At 37.6% G+C, this 24,501-nt stretch overlaps 1 protein-coding gene across 6 annotated transcripts; it reads right to left on the reverse strand.

The window, feature by feature from the left end:
* Positions 1–64: 64 nt before the first annotated feature.
* On the reverse strand, positions 65–23,457 carry LOC107084591 (vinculin-like). Of its 6 annotated transcripts, none has more exons than XM_015374499.1 (22): positions 23,378–23,457; positions 20,823–20,973; positions 20,191–20,299; positions 18,660–18,782; positions 17,044–17,204; positions 14,040–14,130; positions 13,809–13,956; positions 13,565–13,718; positions 13,244–13,419; positions 11,735–11,925; positions 11,388–11,414; positions 10,625–10,824; positions 10,269–10,397; positions 10,021–10,170; positions 9,818–9,926; positions 9,415–9,717; positions 9,189–9,313; positions 8,266–8,451; positions 7,005–7,181; positions 5,191–5,394; positions 3,929–4,033; positions 65–2,187 (listed from the first exon to the last, which is right to left on the reverse strand). In XM_015374499.1, the coding sequence occupies exons 1-22, from the start codon at positions 23,455–23,457 to the stop codon at positions 2,041–2,043; spliced, it is 3,246 nt and encodes a 1,081-aa protein (XP_015229985.1). In that variant the 3' UTR covers positions 65–2,040. The 6 variants fall into 6 exon arrangements, with proteins under 6 accessions (XP_015229985.1, XP_015229984.1, XP_015229988.1 ...); XM_015374498.1 differs by having other exon boundaries at positions 11,388–11,417; XM_015374500.1 differs by lacking the exon at positions 11,388–11,414 and adding an exon at positions 16,793–16,795 and having other exon boundaries at positions 2,041–2,187.
* Between the last annotated feature and the right edge of the window lie 1,044 nt (positions 23,458–24,501).

Here is a 24,501-nt window from a genome sequence, read left to right on the forward strand (position 1 = left end):
CTTCTTAATTTCCTGCATTAAAGAAAGCACACAAAACAAACCATCTAAAAACACACCTGAAGCAGACTTTTGTTTTTATAATAGTCTTTATTCTTTCAAGGCACAGCAGATGTTGGCAGGGCTAGAGGCTATCAGAATACATTCAGCTAACTTTTTACTAACATACAGCTCTAAATCCCGGAGGCTCTTGGAGAGGAGCCTGTGATCACTACGTGTTCAGTACGCCACCCCCCAGAAAAAAAGAGAGGGAGGAAGGAAAAACAAACAGGTAACGGTCTGTGCTGCAGTTCAGTATTTTATCCCTCAGTACTCCAGGGATCCATCTCTAATACTGTTAAAATGAGACTAGGTACACTCAGTCTCAATGTGACACACAATTTTACCCAGCCACTGTAGAATAAATAATCTGATAAGGGAATGAAAACAAAATGGATTTACGGCTATAGTTGCGAGTATTTTTCTAGCTGGATACACATCATGGGCGTGAAAGCCTTTCAGTTCTGTTTATGATGTGATTTAAGAGCACTGCCCCACTGTTTGACTTCATTAACTGGGACCAGGGTTCAGAGATCTGACCCAAAGGGAGTTGCTCGAGTTGTTCAAAGCCAACCAAATAACCCCTGAGGTCTACTTAGAAAACTGCTTAAACACCAGATAAGGTTTATATAAACATAGACTAAAAGGATGCAAACAAAGAAATAAGCACCTGCTCCAAAATCACCAACTGGAGAGAAAAAAAAAACATGAGGTCAGATGAGACGAAAAAGAAGAAAATGCAAAACGCATTCAAACTTGTAGAGCTGTCATTTAAAAGGCCATTAAACTTTTTTTTTTTGTACTCTCAAAATAAAAGAACAGATTAAATAAAAAATTTAAAGCCCTATGAATGACAATCATGTTTATAAGTGCAAGTAAACGTTTGACTGGATCTGTGTGTGGCATACATTTTTCTTTTTCTCCCCCCCACTACCTTCCTCTAAATCATAACTAACACTGCTACCAATGATTTAAAATCATGATTAAATCAAATAATAGTATTTGTTGCTCTGGTTATCACAGAACTGAGTCTCAAACCTCCTGGGTCATCTAAAAAGAAAAAGTTGCATCAGAGAGATGGCTGAGGAGGACAGTACAAAACTATGTTTTAAATCTGTAAATCCCAAACAGTTCAACTGTTACAGAGTGCAGACACACACAAAAAAACTGTTAGATAAAAATTTCAAAGCAGATAAAACATTCACAATTCTTTTTTTTTGTTGCAAGAAAGTAACAGACATCAACCATCACTACATCATCTCTACTGAGACTGATCTGCATTCCTTTATTTATTTAACCTGAATTTTAAGTGCTCAAAGAACTCAACAAGGCTTCTAAGTAATGTAAAAGAAAACCTTTGGCATCATCAAATGTAAAAGTTCAACAAAAACACAATCAGTAACGGTCACACTAATGAATACTGTAATCATTTTTAGCTGTCTTGCTCTTTTTGTTAATAATGTGTAAACATCATCAGGGACAACAGTGATGATGCACCTCTGTTGAGTTCATAGATTTTCAGATTGAAAGTAAACATGAAACTCACTCAAGACTTTACACTTTAGTGTCAAACTTGGTAAATAAAGCAGAGTTCCATCCATGAAACAGGTAATTATTGTATATACAACATACATTATGAAAAAATGACTGAAATAAACAAAAACACATTTCACACATTCGCTAAGTGTTGAGTGTATCCATGTCAGAATTAATCTTTAGAAAATAGAAAATGACTCATGCAAAAAATATATACCTAAGATTTAGATAAAGTCTCATAACCCAAAAATACCAAAAATATATCTTAAAAAGTCTTCTGATAAGCTTTAGCGCAAATAGAAGACAGCCGAGCTAAATCACACCAATAAAATGAAACCTGGTTACAAATCAAAACTTCCCACCCACATCTACAGTGGAGAATGGCTCATAATCCTGCGGTTTCCTCTCACAGCGCCCCATCAGATGAGCGCCACTTTGCTACTTTTACTAAGTGAGAGCAGGGAGGTTTCATTGGTACCAGGGGGTCTTGCGTACCCAGCGCAGGGTGAATCCTGCATCTGTGCGGATCTTGATAGAGGCGGCTTCTGCTTCTCTCACCGTCTCCTTTACAGACTGCATCAGATTCTGGGCATTATGCACCAACATTTCTGTAGCCTGGAGAGGGAATCAAATGAGGCAGGAGCCATTACACAAGATGTAACAACAGCGGGGATTAGCATAGAGATCCTGAAACAATCATTTACAGTTTTACTTTGAGTGCACCGTGACTGATTAAACATTTTTTATTATCCAATTACGGAACAGAATCTTTGATTCACGAGATTGAAGACTGTTTAAGCTACTGCACTTCAACAGAAACAGACTTAATTAAAGGCAAAGTGGAGGATGTTCTTTTTCTTGGATCGTCAAAATAAGTGGTCCTCCTAACTGTCAATCATTCTGGTGATATGTTTACATTAGGCCGTCCTACATGCTCATCCCTCATTTTCACTTATCGTTGAATTATTATTATAAGATGAATTATTAAGATGGTTCTGCTATTTTTTTCTCAAACTCCCCTTAGAATGTGATGTGAAAAATGGTTTGAAGGACAAAAAAAAATTAAACTCTGAAATTGTTTGCGAGTGAATTAGATAATAAGGGACAAATGGACTAAGCTTGCTTATTGATACAGAAAACATTGCATTTTGTGAATGGGAGCAACTCTTTGGGAAATTAGTGTGTGAATACAGTCAAAAGAGAATATAACAGATCCAAAGCAGGTTGGATAATGACATCTGAACAACATAGATGTGCTAAAAAAAAATGGTTTTAAAAATTGGTGACAGTAATTTATTTTGACCTGAATTAATAGGGTCATTATGTCACAAAGATGAAGTCTAAACGAGGTGTTTTTTGTGTCTTGGATTACATACCTACCTAGGTACCAGTTTTGTCCTCTAGAGCTTAACAAATATGTTCCAGAAAAGGGAAAACCATGAAATGACTCAATTAATTTCTTTAAAATCAAATAAAAGGATAGCCAAAGTAGCAAAATTATAGCTGAGGATCAAAGGTAGAGAAAAATGTCCATTATCAGAGATTTATTGTAAATATATGGATCAGTGCATGAGCCAAATTTTCCCACCTACCTTTATAATTTGGTCATTTAGCTTAATTTAGAGATTAGAAACAATATCTGGGGTCTTGTGGTAAAATGAATGTTATAGAAAAGAAAATGAGACATCCTAACATGTAGATTGGTGAACTGAAGGATTATTTTCAGTTCATTTTAAGCCAAAAATGTCCACAAGCCTCCGTCATCCCTAATTAATACATTTATTCTACTTGCATTTATTTAACAAGAGCAGTAAAAAAAAATCAACTATTGGACATTTTTTTCTTATTAACAAGCTATAATGTGCATCTCCTGTGATATACATATGTATTAAAGTTCAAATGAAAATCATTGTAATGATGCTGATTTAATGGTGCCTGATAGGATATAGAAGATAAATTACAGTTGGTTATTGAGCAGTATGATGTTATTCAAAATTAGGTCAATTTTAGGGGAACAAGAACAGACCCTATTAGCCTACAGTCTACAAACGCCTAGAGCTAATACATTTGGTCAACTCCTTCATAGGATAAAATGTATGTTAGTAAAAACCAGGGTCTTTAGATTACATTTGGCTGACTTTAAGCCCTGATACATGAGATAAAGGTTATTGATGGGACATGAGTTACACTTTAAATCTGAATCAAATTTCTAGTCTCAAGAGTGTGAGTCTGATTCAAGGCACAATTCTTTACTTTTAATAATGCTTACTTAAATTCTTTCAGCTAAGGAAACTGTCATCATTGGCCTCACTAAACTGATTGTGTTGAATTAGATGTAGTTGTGTTGTTCTGTTACCTGCTCTGACTCCTCTTCACTGATGTTTGTTCGTCCCAGCATGGTAGCTTTGACAGTAGAAAGGATCTTAAGCTGTGTGCTGATGGTGGGAATTCGTTCACAAACCTGCAAAAGGAGGCAGAAAAGCGACCCAAGTTTCAGTTTATGGTTTCTGTAGATTAGTAAACTGTTCTATTGTGGACATATTCCTTCTAAAATACCAGCATCTCTTTAAGAAAATCCCCTCTATTTTAAATTTCCCTTTAAGCCTTTGAATAGGTTTTGCTGACCATCAGGTGTCATTGAAATAAAAAATGAGACTTAAAATTTGAAAGACTTGACTTTTATTCATATAATCTGTTTAAAGAATCCGGTTATTGGCATTAGGCTCTTTAGGTCAAATTAAAAAAGTTGTGTCATTAAAAATGGTTCCTATTTTTCTAGGGAAATGTACCAAAGACAATGACAAAAATTCAAAAATGTTTCATAATTTATAAATATAATTTTGTAAATCTAATTTTTTTTATGACACTCGTATATTCATTCTAAAATTACATGAATTTATGAGCAACTGAAAATAAAACCTTGTTTTAATTTATAACCAATTTTAAACTGTTGCATAAACAGGCACAGGAAACTAATATTAAAGAAAATAAAACTATATGGAGCTATGTTTAAAGTTTATTATACACTTGGTAGAGTTACAAGGATTTAAAATCATGTAGAGAAGTTTGTTTTTAATTGAAAATGTAATGTTTATCTTTAAAAAGTTGAAACGATGAAAAAGGTGCATCATTTTTTTATTTTCCAGTTGATTTTATAATTAGTATTTTGAACATTATTTATGATCTTCACAACAATGAAAGGAAAAAAAATATTAAACCAGTGGAAAGATACAAACGTCACATTTGTATGTTTTCATTGGTTTTGCTGGTTTATTTAACGATGAGCTCCATATCTTTGTAATGTTTCAATATTTGTGTTAAATTGCTGCTGCTTTTAGTTATGTTCTTTGTTGTTTTTGGTTCTTGTTGATTTTTTCAGTTAACCTTCTATGCTGTCCTTGAATCTTTTAAAATAAAATGCATTATTATTAGGTATTTGATGATGGATGGCCCTCTTACCATCAGCTTGGGCTTTAGCTCACTTAATAGATTCTCCAAAATATAAATATAACTTTCAGTCAGGAGAAAGTTGTTGGTTGAAAATGAAAAAATTGCTCTAAACCAAAATCAGATCTTCCATGGGTTTAAATAATTTTGTGTGCAACTAATTGCTGATACCTGCAGCAGATTAGTCCTGATGCGTCTGTCCGTGCACTGCTTGGCCACTTCTTTAGCCAACCTTGTCACTTCATCTGAGGCCTTGGCAATGTCCTTAGCGCACTGAATCAGTGCACGCTTGTTTCCGCTCCCGCCACGCACCAGCCGAGACATTTCAGCCATCAGCAGAGCCATTCGCTTGGCTGCTGCTATGATGTCATTACCCTGAAGAAAGAGGGCGAAGAGGAAAGAAGAACAACTATGAGCCAAGAAAATTGATTCAATAATAAAACACGGAACAACAAATTTTGCTTTGAGGTAATGAATGAAACGACCAAGACAAGCATTAAAATGTTAGGATGTTTACCAGCTCACTTCATGCAGTGTCCCAGCAATTTATCAGAGCTATGAAATGAAATATAATATGCACTTTAATCCTGACATCACAGTCAATCTGAGGTTAGTTTCCTATAAGGTGATGCCATGGTGCTGGCCGGTTAGTGCAAACCTAGAACTGCAGGAAGCAAAAGCAGGTTATACTACGTAAGCAGGCAGTAAGGAATAAAAGCTGCATCACCCTGGAGTCTTTAGGAAACTGTCATCATTGGCCTCACAATTACACTGGCAGTAAGAGTGAGACAGAGGCTCCTCCAGCGACTCATTTTAATAATGAACATGTGGATGGGACAGTTGTTGACCCACTGTGCAACCTTAGCATCAGCATACCTGTGTGTCAGCCATCTTTAAGTAAAAATGCAGCAGCAGTGAGACAGCAGCTGCAGCTGGTGGGAGGTGTCCATGGCGAAAGATGCACTGCTCGTTCCCACAGCCACAGGCACTGTCAGCAAAAACTCCCAAGATTTTGGGTTTTAATCGTCCTGCACGGCTGTGGTCTGCATTCCTGAGTGTGATTTGCCTTGCAGCAGTATTCATACCTCTTGAACCACACATCCCAAATATATTTACTAGAGGTTTTGTGCAAAAACAACATAAAGTAATAAATACTTCTAAAATATAAGAAAATAAAAGATGGTTTTAAAAGTTTGAAAGAAGGCAGAGCTTTTTTAGGTGCCCTTTACTTTGAAATCTCTTAATGAAATAATGCAAGCAGATCCCTTCAGACTTGTGAATCAATTCAAGGGTTAAGGCAGAGTTATTAAACAATTCAGAAGACTTTGAACCTATCAGAAAACAGTTAAAGATATAATCCATGCTACTGGGATCTTTTTCTTCAGCAGAAACAGAAAAACTGATTAAAGCGGATGTGAAGGATGGAGTTAAACAGTTCAATCCAATTTAGAGGTTAACTGTTGAGTCAAATAAAATATAAATACAACTGTAGGTGCTAGAAGAAAGCCAATCTAATTAAAGCATATTTATGTCTAATTGTTGGACTTGACAAAATTGATGTTCACAGGCCTTCTCCATCCAATCTTACCCAGCATCTCTGTTTCTCAATAGAGGTGAGAATAATAAGATACAGATAATATCCAACAAGACCGCAACTTCAATACTGTAAAATCTAATTCTACAAATGAATAATTCAGACAGGCTGAAGCAAACAAAAATAAATGCCACACCTTTAAGATTTTTATTAGGCAAGAAACAAATAGTTTTTCTTACACTTTACAATCATGAAATATTGAGCATTGGTCTAGTATACAATTTTGGTTGCAAACTTAAAAAATGGACAAATGTTTTAAAGAGGTTTGGATACTGTTGCAATGCGTTGTCTTTGAGGGGGTTTCTGTGTGTGTGTTTGTGGGTGGGCTCAAACCGGCAGTGTCAAACCCTGGAAGCTGTGTGTACACTGAAGTGCATGTACGTGTGCAGACCTTGCTGGACCACTTGCGGGCCTCCTGGTGGAGAGACTGGGCAGCTGCCAGAATGGGCTGATTGACAGGCTGGTTGGACGGCATCATCAGCAGCTCTGGCTCATAGTCATCCTCACCATCAGTAAACTCATCTTCATCATCTACCTCCCTCTCCTCTACTGCCTCCTCATCCTCAGGCTGGGCCAGTCGGGACAAGATGGGTGGAGGGGCAGAGGGTTTTTGTGGTGGTGGGAGGATTGATAGGAGCAGGGAAGGAAAGAGAACAAATGGGGAGGGGGGATAAAAAAGGAGGGAGGGTAGGGGGAAGCAAGGGAAAGCAGGTGGAGAGGGAGCATGGGGAAAGGAGGCGTTTAGTACAGTATGAGCAGCACTGAATGAAAGAACAGAGGACAGGAGATTTAAAAGAAGCGAGGTGATACAACAGGGATAGGGATATGAAACTGCACGCAAGGGTACAAACAGCTGAGATGGAGGGAAAAAAAAGGAGAAAAGAGATCTGGAAGGAGGGCTGCAAGGGTGCACGAGGTGCCTGAGGCGACGACTGAGTTGACAGTTCAGACAGACAATCTAACTGGAACCAAAATCAGTATCTGGAATCTTATTGGTGATTTTAAGAGTGAACAGTGTGGTGGCAAACTGAGCAGTACATAGAACCATAATGAGAGATTGCTTTCGTTCTGCTTTTTCCACACATTTTTCATTGCTTTTTTAAAACAGCTTCAGAGGAACTGTAAGGCAAAATAGGTTATGAGACACAGAGGATAAAATAAGAATGGATCCTTGATAATCAGCAAATGCAGTGGAGCACAATGGAAAGAAGCTCTTTGCTTTGATTTCATTTCTAACCCTTGGTTATGGTACTTTACTATGGTTATAAATGACTAGTTTGCACTCAATGCAATTATTTGGTCTTGTCCATAAAATGCCACAATGCACACACAGGCTCCTCTGCTTATTCCGTGCAGCTGTTTTTCTTTTGTTTTCCTACAGTTCTCTGTGTAAGTGTGCATTTGGAATTCCCTACATGCCTTGAACAGATGACAGTTTCCAGTTTTCCTCTGAAAGTGGAATCAAGCTACTGATGTCCACATTTCAGGATAAAAAAAGAGATTTTCTCTAACTACAAGCATATCATAAAGGAGTTATCTTGGTCCCAATGGAGATAAATTGTGTCTCTGCAATAATAGCTTCACTAAAACAGACATTTAGAACAGATACTGTATTTTTATGAGGTAGTATTGATGAGCGTGTTGGAACTGACTTTGCTGGACCACTTGCGTGCCTCGTCGTGCAGCTGCCTGGCTGCCACCATCATGGGCTCGCTGAGCACCTCACCGGCCTTCTGCTCTGGGAACTCCTCATCCTTCTCCTCTGGGGGAGGAGGCCGAGGAGGAGGCACCTCCCCCTCTGGCAGTGGAGGTTTGGGTGGTGCCTGTTCATCACTAACCTGAAAAAATGAGAACAAGACACTTAAAAATGTAAACCAAAATGGTTGCTTATTCCCATATTTCCCGATTGATCTAAAAATAATATAAATTAAGCAATTTTAATTTAAAGTAACATGAAAGGCAGAATCTCTTGAAACATATATGTTCCTAAATGCAAAACCCCCAAAATTGCCTCAGCAAGACTGTGTGCAAGTAATTTGAACCATATCATACTTTTTCCACTGAGGTTTTCTTTTTTGAAATGACCTTTTTGCTAGATTTAAATAGGAATGGAAAAAAATACAAATTATTGAAAAAGTATATTTACATATTAGCTGAACTCAAAATGAGGATAGATTTTTTTTTTTTCCTCTTACAATCATTTAATCAAAGCATTATGTTTCCAGGGCGCACATATTTTTAAAAGTTGTCTGCATAGATTGGAATTTATTGGGCTTTTTTTTTTACCTGTTAATATATACATTATGCCAACTAAAAAACAAACATTAAAATATTTAGCAATTAAGTGCAAATTATTTGAAAATATATTTCTATTGAAAATTGTAACTAGAAGTTCCCAAACCAAAAAACTCAAATCTAGGAGGACTTAATGAACTCTGTTGAGGACACCAGACACTTAAAAATCGCAAACAAAAACAGGCTCAACTGGCCAAGTTTAGTTAAGCTCTAAATAAAACAAGACTAGAGTTAGACAGAAGTGTAATTGTAAGTTTCGTGAGTGTTCAGATGTTCCTACATGGAGCTGATCCAGGTCTGGAGGTGGAGGTGGGAAGTCTGGTTCCTGAGGTTGAAAGGCTTCTCTGACTTTTCCCACTGCAGCCAGAATCCTTAGACAAGAGTCCAAATAAGCTTTCTGTAGACCTGTAAACAAAAACAAAATTTTTTATAAAAAACCAGAGATGAGAAAAAAAAAAGTTACTCATTATTGCAGCATCCTACACAAATCATTTTATAGCTGTAACCTTTGTCTTGTATGTTCCCGGCCACAGCCTTGGCATCCATCACCATGGGTGAGATGGTGTGCGAGAGAATGTCTGAGGCATGTTTTACTGTATCTCTGAACCTCGGATCTTCAGAGTTCTCCACCTCCCTTTTGGCTACCAACAAGACCCGGTTTGCACGCCTTGCTATGCTTGTTGCTCCAGCAACAAGCATTTGAGGCTGAACATTGGCCATAGCGACTCTGCACTTGTCAATGTCTTTTTTAATGGCCTCTTCAGAAGCATCCAACAGTGATTTGGTGTCTATAGCTTCATCAACCAGTCCTAAGGTGCACATGGACAAAAAAAAAAAAATGCAAGTCAACTGAAATTGAAGGTTCTTCAGTTTAAAACGTTGGTATCATTAAAGTGAGGAAGTCCTCACCGGTTAGTCTCTCCACATTGTCAATCCACTGATTCTTCATGGTGTCAAAATGCTCGTAAGCTGCTTTATTTCCTGGATTCTTCAGCAAAATCCGAGCAGCAGAGGTTACCTGTAGATAAGCATTAGCTCTCATTGAGTTTGACAAGAACAAGCTTCACATTTCTGCATCAGTATGCATACAAAACCACAGTAAACATGCACACCTGTGGCGTCAGCTCCCTGGCGTGTTTCACAGCAGCATGAATCCCTTCAACTGTACTCTTATTCGCTGTTCCTACAGCAGCAGCCTTCTCTGCCGTTGCTCCCAATCGTCCGGCGTGGGTTTCAAAGTTTCCTGCGCGCTCTTCAAAGACCTTTGAAAACATTTAAACAACAACATTAAGAACTTCAAGTGTTACATAAATGAGACTAACGCCTAGAAGCTGCAAGCACGTTTTAAGTTAACACCAACCTCCTGCCTGTTGGGCGCATCAGGAGGAGCAGTTGCAGCCACTGCCAGGAGTTTGATGGGTGTGGTGGTATCGCTGAAAACATCGGATACCTCCTGGGTCATCACCTCTTGCATATTCTGCCTCAGGTCCTGGTAGAAGCAGAGAGTGCTGCATCTAACCACAAGATGGAGCTCTGAACTAATGCTTTTTATTATCTCATCCTTGCTGGATTTTAGATACAGTTTTTACAACTTTTTTTCCCCAAAGCATTTACCAGGCACTTTTTTGAGCTTAATATCAAATTGTTTCCATACAGAAATCAAACAAGAATCTTTTTTATTTAAAATGAATTAGTTTCTGAGAAGTGTAGAGATACCTTGAGGGTGTCCTGCAGTTGTGCTGCAGTGGCTCGTGCATGAGGAGCCTCAGTCTCTCCCCTGCTCGCCATGTCTGCCAATGCTGTCATCAGCGCCTCTGTTCGGTCGCATCGCCCTACCATGTCCTGTCGGTACGGACCTAACAGGCCTCCTGCCAGCCTCTTCCCTTCCCCAACCATCCCTCTGATTGCTGCTTGACCTGTGGAGTCCCAAAAGAGAATTTACTTCATGCATAAAGACAATAACACACTCTTTGTGTTTAAATAAAAATGCAGCAACAAAAACAAGCTCTTCTGATTCTTCTGTATTTTACTGTACATACAAAGAAACAAAAAAAAAAAAAAAATCCTTTTTTTTGCAGTGTCTATCTCATTTGTCGATAATAACCTTTTTAGTGAGTTACTTTCAGAGTCCCTTAGAAATCAATATTTAATCCCGTCTAGACAATGAACAACCTTGTCTTCCTATCTGTCCTGGAATGTGTTTATTATGGAGCAGAATAGAGAGAAAAAGATATTCTGACCTAGTTCATGTTGTCAGACAGGTACATGTAACCTGTAGGTTATTTGTTGATTTTACAGTTTAAAGAGGAAAAAAGTGACAAAAATCTAAAACTGTAGAAATCTTCCCTTTAGCATAGTATATTTTAGCTTAAATCTATGTTTTAGTTTTCTTCGATGAATTATGCTGTCAGATTAAATGTAATATTCCAATTACAGTGTTTAATTTTATCTTCCAAGACAGCTTCCAAAAATAAGGTACCTGTGTTCCATTCTAGCATCTCATACTCTGCTACCAAAGGGAAGCATGGGAAAGAGAGGAAACAATCAAAAGACAAGACATGAAGTCAGCATAACAAAGGATTAAGAAACTGTACTCCTACAGGGTTAACTAATCAATTCAATGAATCATGCATGAGTTGAACCATACTATGAATGACTATTACCTGAGTAAGGTACTTGCCGACATTACATCATTGAATATAAACATCCAACATCTTTCATAACCATGAATTGTGCTCTGTGATGTAAATTGTGTTCTCTACCTCTGCACCAAAAAGACAAACATCATCATGGCCGACCGTTCAGCCACGATGCAGCCAAACGTACCTACGCCTCTGTCATCCACCCCAGGATTGTTAACCCAGCGGAGAGCCTGCTCCATTTTGCCCTCCAGTGTAACAGCAGGCTTCGCTGGTCTCATGTTGGCCACAGCCCGGTTGGTTTTAGACTGCAGGTTCAGCAGCGCCGCTCCGATTTGCTTTGCAAGAGCTCGGGCCTCCGGACTGTCACCTTTACCCCTATGATGGTAAAACATATAGTAATTGACTTGCCTGGGGCGAAAAGGAAATTAGCAATGTGTAGAGGGAGAAAAAAAGCAGTTATATCCAGCCCAAAGACCCACACCTGGTTAATATTTCTCCTCAAACATGTTAGATTGCAATAAAAAGGGAAATACCTCCTGTTTGTAGTTTTTATTTGAAAGTTTGACCTTTATTTTTCTGTTAGAATAGAAAAGTTTAATTAAAATATTTCCCATTTTCTATTTATTAATATGTCCTAATATGTTAACCTTTTTTTTTTATCTATAATTTTTAAGTTTAAAGCGAGACTGTAATATTTCGCCACTAGGGACGCTAGACTTATACGTAATATCCATATTTTTCCATACTGAAAGCAACCGGCCGCACTGCATAAAATATAATTAAGATGGTTAATTTTTTTTATCATAAATGTAAACAGTCTCCCTTTGGGTTTTGTAATCTAACAACAGACCTATTTGGACTAGCAAACTGAAAAGTCAGTGAGTTATTTTTAAACACAAGGCCGCATTTACGGCTCAAGATCAAAGTAAACACAGGTGAGTTTTTGAGAAGTGCAGCCTGCATAAGTGATTGGTTTTTAAGTGCTGTATATTAACCTTGAAATATATCTCTAGTTAAGCTAATACTTGGTTTAAAAGTTACACAGTGCAGCTTTAATAAAAATATGTCGTTTTTGACTTCATGAAGCACAGAATGTACAAATATCTCGCATTTGAATAAAGATAATCTAATAGATAAAATACTTAATAGATTAAGATTTATTCTATGTCCCTGGACAGATAGTTCTAAGAGAATTACAGAAGAATGATATGTGTGTGTGTGTCGTGTACAGTACACCCTGTTCAAGATTAGAAAAGGCATGATAATACACCAGTGTCTACTGTACAAAGACAGCCACATCTCTTTTTTATAAACTGCTTTATAATTTCTCACCCTGAAGCCACAATACTCTGATTATTATGAGATAATTTTAGTAAACTAACACAAATTATATAGATACTTGAAATATTAATGTAGTTATTTTATTAAGTGGTATTTCCCTTTAAATTCTACCAGGAATACCGAGCATCCCACTTCCTGTCCCACCACAACCCTGTTTCACCACATTTAATCTCAGAAACCTTAATGTGGGAAGGATCGGCATGGTTGATAAGCAACAACACATTTTCCACGTTGACATAAAAGGCCACCTGTTGGTGGCTTGTGGTTGAAGTCTCAGTCTGGAAGAAAAGCTCTAGAGAATTAAACTTTTATCCAAAACTACTGCTTTAGAATGAGTGAAAGTAAAGCGTACTGTTTGCGCAGCTCCATAAGCCGGGCGGTCAGTCCTGCTATCTCATTTACGGAGCGCAAGATGTCGTCCCTCTCCTTTGGGTCTTCACAGAGTTCTGCAATGCGTTTGGCCTCTGCTAGAAGTGCTAGGATGTTCTCCTCTCCCTCAGGACCACCGTTAGGATCAGCCAACCATGCCTGAAAAAAGCAAGAGTATCATATACGATGAAAAATATAGAAACTAATGCAAGCTTAAAAAATATAGATGAGTTAGGACAACTTTTCCTTAAAAAAAAACACAACAAAAAAATTATTTCTAGGAAGGGGTGTTTGTTTATCTGACCTGTGCAGCATCCAGCCTCCTGGAAATTGCCTGCTTGGCATTGATTAGAGCCTCCAGCCTGCGAGCAGCACTGTCCACTTTGCCAAAGAGCAGATCTAGGCCCTGTAAGCACTGGCCTGCTCGCTGAACACACCCTGGAGTCTGGCCCTGACCCCTGTCAAAATCCATAAACAGTCAACTGAAGCGTGAGCTCAAAATATACAGCTTAAACATCTCGAAGCAGGACGTTTTCCAAACACACTACCTGACACGCATATCTCCGACTTGATCAGTCATCTGCCCCAGTGCCTTGGTGGTTGCCAGTATGTCTTTCCTCTCCTTACCAGCACACAGCTCTCCCACCTTACCAGCTTCATCCAGAATGACACGCAGCGCCACTTCACCAGAGTCCCCTGAGAAGGATACCGTGCCACAACAGAGGGTTGTTAACATGAAAGAGTCTCAGCTGAGGAGCTGTAGTTGAAACCTGTGCTACCTGGCTGTCCCTGCGGGTCTTTGAGCCAGCTCTTGGCCTGCGCCATCTTTGATTCGATCAAACCCAGACATCGCTTTAAGGCCTCCATATCCTGAAGGGGTAAAGGAAACGATTATATTAAGCTGTTATTCTATAATATAAACCAGAAGTTTGGTTTTAATGAGCACGTTCTGTATTTTTGTTAATATTACATTTATAAGTGATGTGCTTTTTCAAAATATCTTTGGGTTTAATTTGTTCATGTAGGATAAAGCATACAAAAAAAAAAAAAAAAAAAAAAAAAAAAAATATATAGCATACAAGATAATTTCAACAGCTGTTGAAAATATTTTTTAATAAAATAAAATATGGTACAGATTCTGCTTTATGATCTTACACAAATACTGTTTCAAGACCACTAAATATCAAATCATAGTGTACCTTATAGATTTTGCATTACATTAGAGTTTTTTTATAATGGTGTTCAATAATTTGCTAGACACTTTTCCTTTAGCTGTATGTAGCATAGATTACTGTGGAGCCGCCCTCCCCAACTTGGTGCTGTGCACTGCCCAATGTTTAAAGCAAAACTATATTTTTTCCCTTGTTACAAGAACAGCCAACTGAATTAAAAAGTCAGTTACTAGCGCTACCACTATGAATAATAATAACACAAACTATAGAATAAATTATAGAATGAGCTTTCCAAAAAAAGTAAAAAAAAACAATACCCAATTACCCTAACCACTGGATTTGGTTTCCAAGTTTTAAGATGTTGATGTCAGAATTAGTGTTGAGTTTGAAGCTTTATACAGTACACTTTATACACTGGCTTAGAAAACATGCAAATTGAACAAGAAGAATGGGTCCGCCAGTATATAGGCACCCGTGTTTTGATAAACAGTGCACCTGTATACTGTAATAATGAATGTAACCATTACAAAATAATTTTATCGTTGAAATGTAATAAGAAGATCTGTTTTTAATTTGAGATGCACTGATCCTATATGTGGCTTGGGTAACAGCTCCAATATTGACTAATTAGCTGGATTATTGGCCTTTTGTATCTCTGCTTCTGTCTCCTTGAAGTCCAGTTAGCCTTGGCAGATGGCCACTCACACTGAGCCTGGTTCAGCTGGAGGTTTATTTCGTTAAAAGGGAGTTTTTCCTCTCCACTGTCGCTACAAGGATGCTTGGTGTAAGGGATTTCCTTTGTGTCCATGAATAGATGAAATCAGATGGTTTTCCTTAGATAGAAAACTGAATAAATTTGAATGTATGATCTGTTTGAATTGTCACTGTAAAGAGCCTTAAGATGACATTTGTTGTGAATTGGAGCTATATAAATAAAATGAATTGAATTGAATCACACATTGGAGATCCAATCCAGTGCACTTTACATAGAACTGTTATTTATATCTTTTTGCTGTTGATTGGTTAATAAATAATATACAGTACATTTATAAATGTGTTCATTTGCTAACTTTTTTTTAACAATGTTTTTGTCAAGGCTAAAGCCTTTGCTCACATGGCAAGATATATAATGTGGTTCATTCATTCAAAAGTTTAACCAGATTTGATATCAGCTGTTATGCTCAGCCCAGGTCAGTATCGGATTGGATAGGAAACAAATGGGTCGCTGCATCTCTATATTTAACAAGTAGAACTCCTAAAATCAGAAAAAATGTCAATGAATTTGCCTTTTAGGTTTTTAATGTGAGTCGGTGGTGGCCGAAGGTGGGGCTCACCTAGATACTAATTTTGACAGTTTATATGGTATAACATGATTTTGCTTGAAAATTATATCACCAACAGCTTTGTGGAAAAAATGTCCAAAAAAACTTATGATATAATAATTTGTGAAACAGTAAAAAAAAATATATTTTTTCAGTAGTTTTTAATATTTATTACAAATGCAACAATTGACTTGATTATTATCAGCTAATCATAAACTAGTAATCAGCTTAAAATTTTAATGCAAAGACGTATTGAATAAGGAAATCAAGTAGAGTATAATCCTCCTCATGTATACAAAGAATCACTCTTTGACTGCTTTCTATGAGGAAGTCAAAAAGCTTTTTCCAGCTGGGAGGAGAATAAAAGGCTTGAGTGGAACGACTCAATACAGGCCATCTATTATGGATGTGTCTGGACACCAACCAGCTTATTTCTATAATTCATGATCTGGCATACAGATTGCAGTCATCGTGTGCCAGCACTTTCCCCTTGCACTCTGACAGTAAGTGCTTATCACAGCTCAAAGATTGAGTATGCAGTATTTCCACACCAAACATATGACAGACAGACAGAGGGATCATTGTCTGAGGAGGCAGTATGCAGAGAAACATGCAGGGGTTACAGGTTGAACAAGTAGAACAGATCTTCCTTTTACTATCGACGTAGCAAACCCAAACTGATGCTCTTATCATTTTTACTTTTATCACTTACACTGTCAGCTCCATCACACAATGAGCAGCTAAAGCATATATGTGTAAACCACTGTCATCTGTTTTGTGACCATTTAACTCAAATGGACATCTATTGACAAACAGATGTTCATAGATCTATTTACTGTAGTGATGAAGCACTTTACATCACCATGTAACTTATAACTCCACACAAACAGATGAAAATTTTTTTTTGAGCAAGTGGAGAACAGATATGCAGAATGTAAGTGTGACGACACATTTTTGTGCCGGTCAAATACACGGAAACTCGCACACACCCATAAGCTTGCATGCCAGAACCACAGAGGGGGATAGAAAGAGGCTTACCTTCTATAGGGAGGAAAAGAATGAAGGAGGAAGGTAAAGAAAAAAAAAAGAAAAAGGAAAAAAGAAAAACAAGGAGTTACAGTAGCAAGCAAAAACAAAAATGAAGACAGAAAGTAAAAGAGTGATTTTTTTTTTAGAGAGGCATCTCAAGGGGTGAGAGTGTCAGAGTGTTTGAAGTATAACTTAGAGTCAGAGGTTTGTGAGTATAAAATGAAGTAAACCCTTCTGTTTACATGCCACACATACTTTACCTTGTTAGCCCAGGCATCTTCGTCCCACGTGGTGAGCTGTAAGACTCTGATGATCTCTGTGATTTCAGCGCTCATCTTTTCAAAGGTAAACCTTCTGTTCTTCTCAGCCTCTTCGATGCCGGCTCCTCGACTGGTCTTGGTTGCAACAAAAATCTTAATTGCTGAAGACAAAAATTTGAGCTGATTACAAAAGATCCATCCATCCATCCAACCATCCATCCATCCATGGCTTTCCCAGGCCAACCGAGAAACATAGTCCCTCCAGCGTATCCTGGGTCTCCCCCTGGGCCTCCTCCCGGTGGGACATGCCTGGAACACCTCACCAGGGAGACATCCAGGAGGCATCCTAACCAGATGCCCGAGCCACCTCAACTGGCTAATGTCGATGTGGAGGAGCAGCGGCTCTACTCTAAGTCCTCCCCGGATGACTGAGGTCCTCACCCTATCTCTAAGGGTGAGCCCAGACACACAACGGAGAAAACTCATTTCAGCCGCTTGTATCCGGGATCTCGTTCTTTCGATCATGACACAAAGCTCATGACCATAGATGAGGGTAGGAACGTAGATCGACCGGTAAATCGAGAGCTTTGCTTTTTGGCTCAGCTCTCTCTTCACCACAGCAGACACAACAGAGGACGCTTCACAGCAGACGCCGCACAAATCTGCCTATCGATCTCCCGCTCCATCTTCCCCTCATTTGTGAACAAGACCCCAAGATACCTAAACTCCTCCACTAGGGGCAGTACATCCTCCCCAAAAGGAGAAGGCACTCTACCCTTTTCTGGCTAAAGACCATGGTCTCCTGTTTGGAGGCACTGATTGGGGGCTTATTAATCAAGAGTTAAAATGCCTGCTAATCTTTTTCATATCTTTCTTTCAACAAACAAAGAGTTTTGCAAATGCTGCAGCAGTCTGAATGTAGCTAAGAACATAACAGCCATGGTAAAATTCCTATAGGAAAAATATTCAGAAAAAAATTTATCATCTCTGGGCATTTTCATTTTAAATTAATCATCAAATATAAGTCAGTGCTGAATATTTATTGTAATATTTATTCTTCTTGGAGAAAATAAATGCTCAAAATCTAAAATACAAAAGTATAACTCAGCTGTTATATAAAGGTTATGTTTTTTCAGCTCCTCCCAAAAAATATAAATTAAAGAAAAATGCATGCAAAATGTGAGAAAACGATATCAGTTCCTTGTTTAATATAGTACAGACAAGAATTTAAAACTACCATACTTTCACCAGTTGGTTCTGTAAAAGCAGAAATGAACAATACTGCTGGACTGGACAAAAATCACTAAAAGACAAACATATTTAGGAGATAATGAAATCTCAAGGCAACTTTGCGATTTCTTTATATAATATAAAAACAATTATTGTTGCTTATATCTCATTGTACATCATTCTATATTTCAAAATTCTACAGCAGAAGCTGAAGTCACTCCTTTTCCTCAATATATACAGTATAACAAACCATAGCTGTATAGTGGGCGATGCTTCCTCACCCTCACAAGCACCTAATGACTGTAATTACCAGTGTTACCATGACAACCGCGGGATGCTCAGCAAACTGCATCGTCGTTTGCCCACATAAGTTCACCCGTATGTACCTGAGATGAGAACCGGCAGCAGCTCCTTAATGGTGTTCATGGAGCTGACCAGCATCTGCCGGTGTTCTTGGTGGGTGAGCTCCTGCTGCCGCTCCTCAATCATCTTTGACATCTTCGTCATACCTGGTGAAACACAAAAAAAACCCCACAAAAAAACAGTTGGTTGCAGGCAAATGTTTTTTTTTTTACTTTGGATTTGACCCGCCTGATAAACTGATTAACTGGCACATTCAAGCATTGCTCCTTCATGAACCACTGAGCTCGGACAATGTCTGATCCAGTGGAGTGTGAGGACGCCTTTGGCATCACTGTTCTTCCAGCTTATTAAGTCAGAAATTATGGAAATATAATTAACCGGAGGCCTCTGATGATAAATGGTCTGTTATGATCCTCCTGCCAGTGAAACGACTCACTAACAGTATCTTGATGCCAGAGGAGACGGTGGTTAATTAGTTTTTTTTTTTTTTATATTAACAGATGGAGCTATGACCCAAACAAAAAGTAAAGGTTAATTATTTCATTTGGATGCTCTTATGAAACACTTTAATTACATTCAACCCCATCATGTATCGTTAAGAATAGCAGCAATGTTCTTAATGCACCCGTTTAATACATGGACTTCTGGTAAATTAAATAGTAATTTTCCATGGTAAATTATTCTTTTTAAACAACCTAATTTTCCAAGACTTAAAATTTATAATCAGATAAAATTAAGATGCAAGACAATTTCTTTGCTTTTCTCTCAAAAATGATATTTAATAAATGTTTTACCTGAATATAATGTATGTGAATGTGAATGTATTCAACGGCCCTGAACGTTTGTTTTCAAAGGTTGTAATTTTATGTTAAGGACCAACAGAGAGCAGTGACAATGTTTTACTTTTAGATTAAAGATGGATGATTTAAATTTTTTTCCTTTCAAATGATAATGAATGATGAGGCTTGTATATGTTGACTCTGGAGTATTTTAAATCCACCTATTGTTGCAGTTTTATCTGTTGGCTTTTTCCCACCAGCTTTCCTCATGTCAAAGGAGACTTTTAGCAAGTCTTATTATGGCTTTCTTTATATAAGGGGTTTTCTTTCTGAAACTCTTTAATAAAGAAAGAATATAAGGAGAGCACAAATAACAGACGTGTTGACAGATTCCCTCTTAATCTCTGCTGCTCCTTTCAGAGCTATTTCTCTGATTACCGCTCTCTTCACTTGGCCTCATAGTTCAGGTGGACAGCCATGTCTTAGAAGGTTTGTAGTACAATTGTTTTTATTTATTTTGTTTTGCTTTCAGGGGGATTAAATTAAATATAATGTATGCCACACTTTTCTGTTTTTATATATTTAATTTTTGCAGCTTAAGGGGAAATGAAAATTGCTTAGTTGAATTAAATTTAAATGAAAAACTGTGAGAAAAAGGTTTATGTGGTATTAACATGTTTGTCACAAAGAAGTTTTTTTTCTGTTATTTTTATTTGGGTTAGCCACACTGCAAAAGAGATTTGTTTTTTTCTTTAAAGGATGTTATTTTACTGACCTGGTCCAAGATTTTTTGTGTAAGTAATGAGGTCTTCCATGGTCTCCACCACTTCAGCTACTGACAGATACTCAAGGATACCTTTACACACTCGGATTATCTTACGCACCTGCAAAGAAACAACGTCATAACCTGAGATAGTTTAAAGAACAAATTAATAAGTGCTTTCTTTCATAAGCAGAACAGCTACATTCATTCTGTAAACTTTTTTAGCCCCTTGTTGTTTCTGTGGGGCTTTTGTGTGTGCGCCTGCAGTCTTGTGATATTCATCTTGTGACTGAGAAAAAACTGCTCCTCCGAAAATGAGGCTGGTGATGAGACTTGGTGATCTTAATCACGTGCCCAATGTGATTTCACTTATGGAGCTTCCATCAAAACTTCATGCAGACACACAGATGGCCACACACAGACATACACATACTGACATCCTGAGTTATAGAGGTCATTTGATCTCTGTGATTAGATCTAGCTGCATTTGAGCCGCCATTACAGCCCCAATAGTTCTTCCTTCCTCTGTACGAGTGCTAAATAAAGCTTTACTGTAATTCCCTGAAAGAGACCAAACCATGGTCTGCGGAGATGATGAGTAATATAGACACTAATGCACACTTGTGTAATAAGTAAATACACACCTCTGCTTCATCAAAAGTAAGAAGAAGGTCCGATGTTCCAGACAGTATCCCCCTGGATCCATCAATCAAGTAATCCCTCGCAGGAACCGAGTATGGATCTGCTTTAAGCATCTGAGCTGCCTGTACGAGCTTGGAAGATGAGTTCTCCACCCTGAAAACAACCAGATGTCTTAGGAAATCTTTTTAAAGCATCGACAAGTACATCAAGTTTGAAAATATGATATTTCATTTTTTATATCTACATATTGAGAAACAAAACAAAAACAACAAAAAAAAGTATAATAGTAATACATTAAAATTCTCTGTTTCCTTAAGGGTGCCTCTTCATTTTTTAAACAGACTTTTAAGAAATGAGGATAGCTTTTTGAGTCACAACCTCAAAACCTGATGTACACCAACATAATTGTTCTGAAATGAGGTAATGAGGTATTATTGACAAAACCAAAACCTAAAATACAAAACCCCCACTTTTTTAACCAGGATATATTAAACTGATATTGGGCCTTTTTTTTTTTTTTAAGAGATAAAGGAGATGGATGAGTATATTTTAAACAGTTTTTATTTGGGTAGAAAATGTTAGTGAGCTCAATGGATGTAAACACAGGGAAGGAGGAGGAGTTCCTATCACCCACTAACAGTAAAACTGTTTGTTGTGAAACACCTGGGGCTTGGATTTAAATGAGAGAAGGACCCAAAGCTGATCGAAGATTATATAGCACACCAATGCGCAGTGCAACAATTACCGGTAGATAAAAAAAAAAAAAGGAAATAAAAACACAGCAACAACAGACAGCTTGAGCAGGAAGTCGACAGCCAGACCACAAAAAAAGCATTGTTAGTGAGCATAAAGTTTGTCAAGCAGAATAATGCTTTTCAATTGCAAAATAAATTTTTTTCAGTTTCTGAGCAAAATGAAGGAAGGTGTTTTTGGCTGCATCTGATGTAATATAATATTGTAACAGGCTGATTGTGTAGGAAAAAATTAAGACTGAAACAAGGTTCTATAAACATGGTTTAAAAAACATTCTTTATGCGTAACATACTTAAGAGTGTTTCTGCTCTGAGCCTAACCTAATGGCAGACTTAGGCTAAAAGCAAGATATGACAACAACTTCACATTGTCTACAGCTTCGAATGCGGTATTGATTTTTAAACATGATTTTTTTTTTATACATATTTCCTCAATCTGTGATTGACCCACAGGGGATGGATTTTATGAGGATTCAAATAAATCTAAATCCCCCCTCATTCATATCCCATTGGTCAGGGTATCAATGGCCGATGGCTCATCTATATTTAGGCGGGTTCACATTCCCACATGCTCCTGCTCCTAAGCTCCACACATGAGATTTATGGTGTTGTAGTCCATGTGTGCATGAGAGAGGAGCAACAAGATTGACCTGTTGGAGATCTGGATCATTTCTGTGATCCTGCAATACTTTAAAATTGACAAACAAGTATTAATGTAAAATAAAGATTGGGTGAAAAAAAATATTAAAGTGTGTAAAGCAGGAATGTACCAAGATTTTTAAGAATCAGCTTGTATCCGAAATAGGAAATACAGCACTATCAGTGTCCTGTGTTTTTATAAAATGAACAAGAAAAAACACCAATCTTTTAAAGTACTGTATGCTTGGTAAAATAGATAAATGAAATTTTCTTTTTTTAATTTTCTAAGTTTAAAGTTCCACAAATGTAAAGAAATTTGCAGGAGCATAATTCAGTTTTATACTGCCCCTTTTCCCCAAACCTTGCATGTCTTCTGTGTATTTTAAGGATGGTGAAAGCAGCATGTTGTTTGCACATTTGACGGCTTGTATCTTTTTATACACAGACACCATTCACTCTGTCAGTGAATGTTGTATCTCAGTGTTTAAAACTATAAAGACACACAAAAAAAGAACTGTCACCAACTTGAATTTCTGCTTAATGGCTTGCAACTAAGCACAGTTGTCAGCATAATTGGATCTTCTGAATTTCAGGCTGGTGACAGTTTAATTAATTTTGAAACCATTTCCTGACCCCATACTCAGAGTTTAGAGGCAAACAAGAGTCTACAAGCCCATTTGGTCCACTGTGGCCTATTCCGCTTTATAATGGAAGTTTTCCACAGAACATTTAGTGTCTGTTTCATGCAAATAACAGAATCCTTGAACAACCCATCCTTTGAACTATTGAGAAGCACATTATGAGTAGGGACATATACAGAAAGAAACAAGCAAACACTGATTCCCAGAAGTGCTTAGCGGGGGCTCTGAGCACAGCAAACTTATGTTTCAGTTCTTTGGATGTGAATTGGAAAACAGCTAAAAGCCTCTCAGTGGTCTGGATGCTGGGGCCAAACGAGTACCAAGGCTTGGTCTCAGAAGTGGCTCTTTGTTGTAGCTGGGAACAGAGCCAGGTTTCCTAAAATCCATGGAATCCTGTTTTTAACAAGTTCTCTGGGTGTCAAGATAAAGTGCATCATTTCCAAAAAATTTTCCCCGTCAGACAGAGATACAGAAGCAGTTATTTATTTTTCCAAAACATGCACACTGGTTAAGTGATGAGCTTACTTAATAAAAGCAGGAGGCATGTCTCTCTTCATCACCTGGTCCTCTGTGGTTTGAACCGTTTCCTTCCCCACCTGCAACATATACAGACCTATTCCATTATCATTAGTTACAGCAAGACAGGAAATGTTTTTAAAGGGCACTATTAATAGACTGAAAGGGTGAATGAGTGTGTATCAATTCACACCTATTCCAACCATGCATGCATGTCATTTCTCATGAGCTGGGCAGAGCAGCTTGGGCTCTCATTCATTTTATGCCGTTTGATACTCTGCATGCAGATAGGAAATGTATTTAAGTCAAGCTGCAGATTTTTTAGAGTTTTCAAGTATTAGTAACTTTACAAATACTAGGGCATATCATCACATAAGCAACTGTATTAGCATTGAATGAGTTGGAAAAAATACATTTGATTCAGTTTTATTCCAGTCAATGAATATTGTAATGCACCAAAGAGAAAACGTCATTAGATGCTTATTCTTCAGGCATTCAAAGCAGGAAAACGACACCATTCACACACAAGCATGTCTAACCTTAAGCAGACAAGGAAGCAATTTGCAGAGCATTTCCATGTAACTGCATAATCACAGCCTAAATTATTCTAAACCTCATACTTAGCCCTAAAAAACCCAAAGAAATGTGTGTGTTCCAGCATTTTGGTCTCGACTGACATTCTCTCAACCAACTACTTTAGAGCCCTTAAAAACAAAACACAACAAGGTCTCCCTCTCTAAAACACAGATGTACACAAGCAATCACACATTTCAGATGCAATTACAGCAAAATGATGACATCAGTTTCTTGCTGCTGCTTCAGTGAAATAGGCTTTCTGGCTCCACAGATTCAGGATACAGCAAACTGGCTGTGGTATCATATAAGGTTTGGGATTTTCCTATTTCGACAACAGACATTTTTCTCAGACATGATTTACTGTTTTTTTTGAAGCAATATATATATATATACATATATATATATATATGAAAATATATCTCGACAATAGTTGGTTAGTTGGAGAAATTTCAAATTTGATCCAATTTCACCTTCATGTGTTCTCTCAGATTGAATAGTATACCTACATCTAATCTATTGTTATGTTTGTTCACATTACATCAAACAAATGTGTTTTT

Source organism: Cyprinodon variegatus, unplaced genomic scaffold, assembly GCF_000732505.1.
Source record: "Cyprinodon variegatus isolate N-32 unplaced genomic scaffold, C_variegatus-1.0 Scaffold104, whole genome shotgun sequence".
Classification (NCBI taxonomy): domain Eukaryota; kingdom Metazoa; phylum Chordata; class Actinopteri; order Cyprinodontiformes; family Cyprinodontidae; genus Cyprinodon; species Cyprinodon variegatus.

Coding starts and splice junctions, on each gene's coding strand:
- LOC107084591 (XM_015374498.1), bottom strand. CDS start 23,457: ATGTTGCAGGTGGGGAAGGAAACGGTTCAAACCACAGAGGACCAGGTG. Junction 20,300..20,822: donor TTACTTTTGATGAAGCAGAG/GTGTGTATTTAC, acceptor GTTTCTTTGCAG/GTGCGTAAGATAATCCGAGT. Junction 10,825..11,387: donor GATGCTAGAATGGAACACAG/GTACCTTATTTT, acceptor GGGACTCCACAG/GTCAAGCAGCAATCAGAGGG.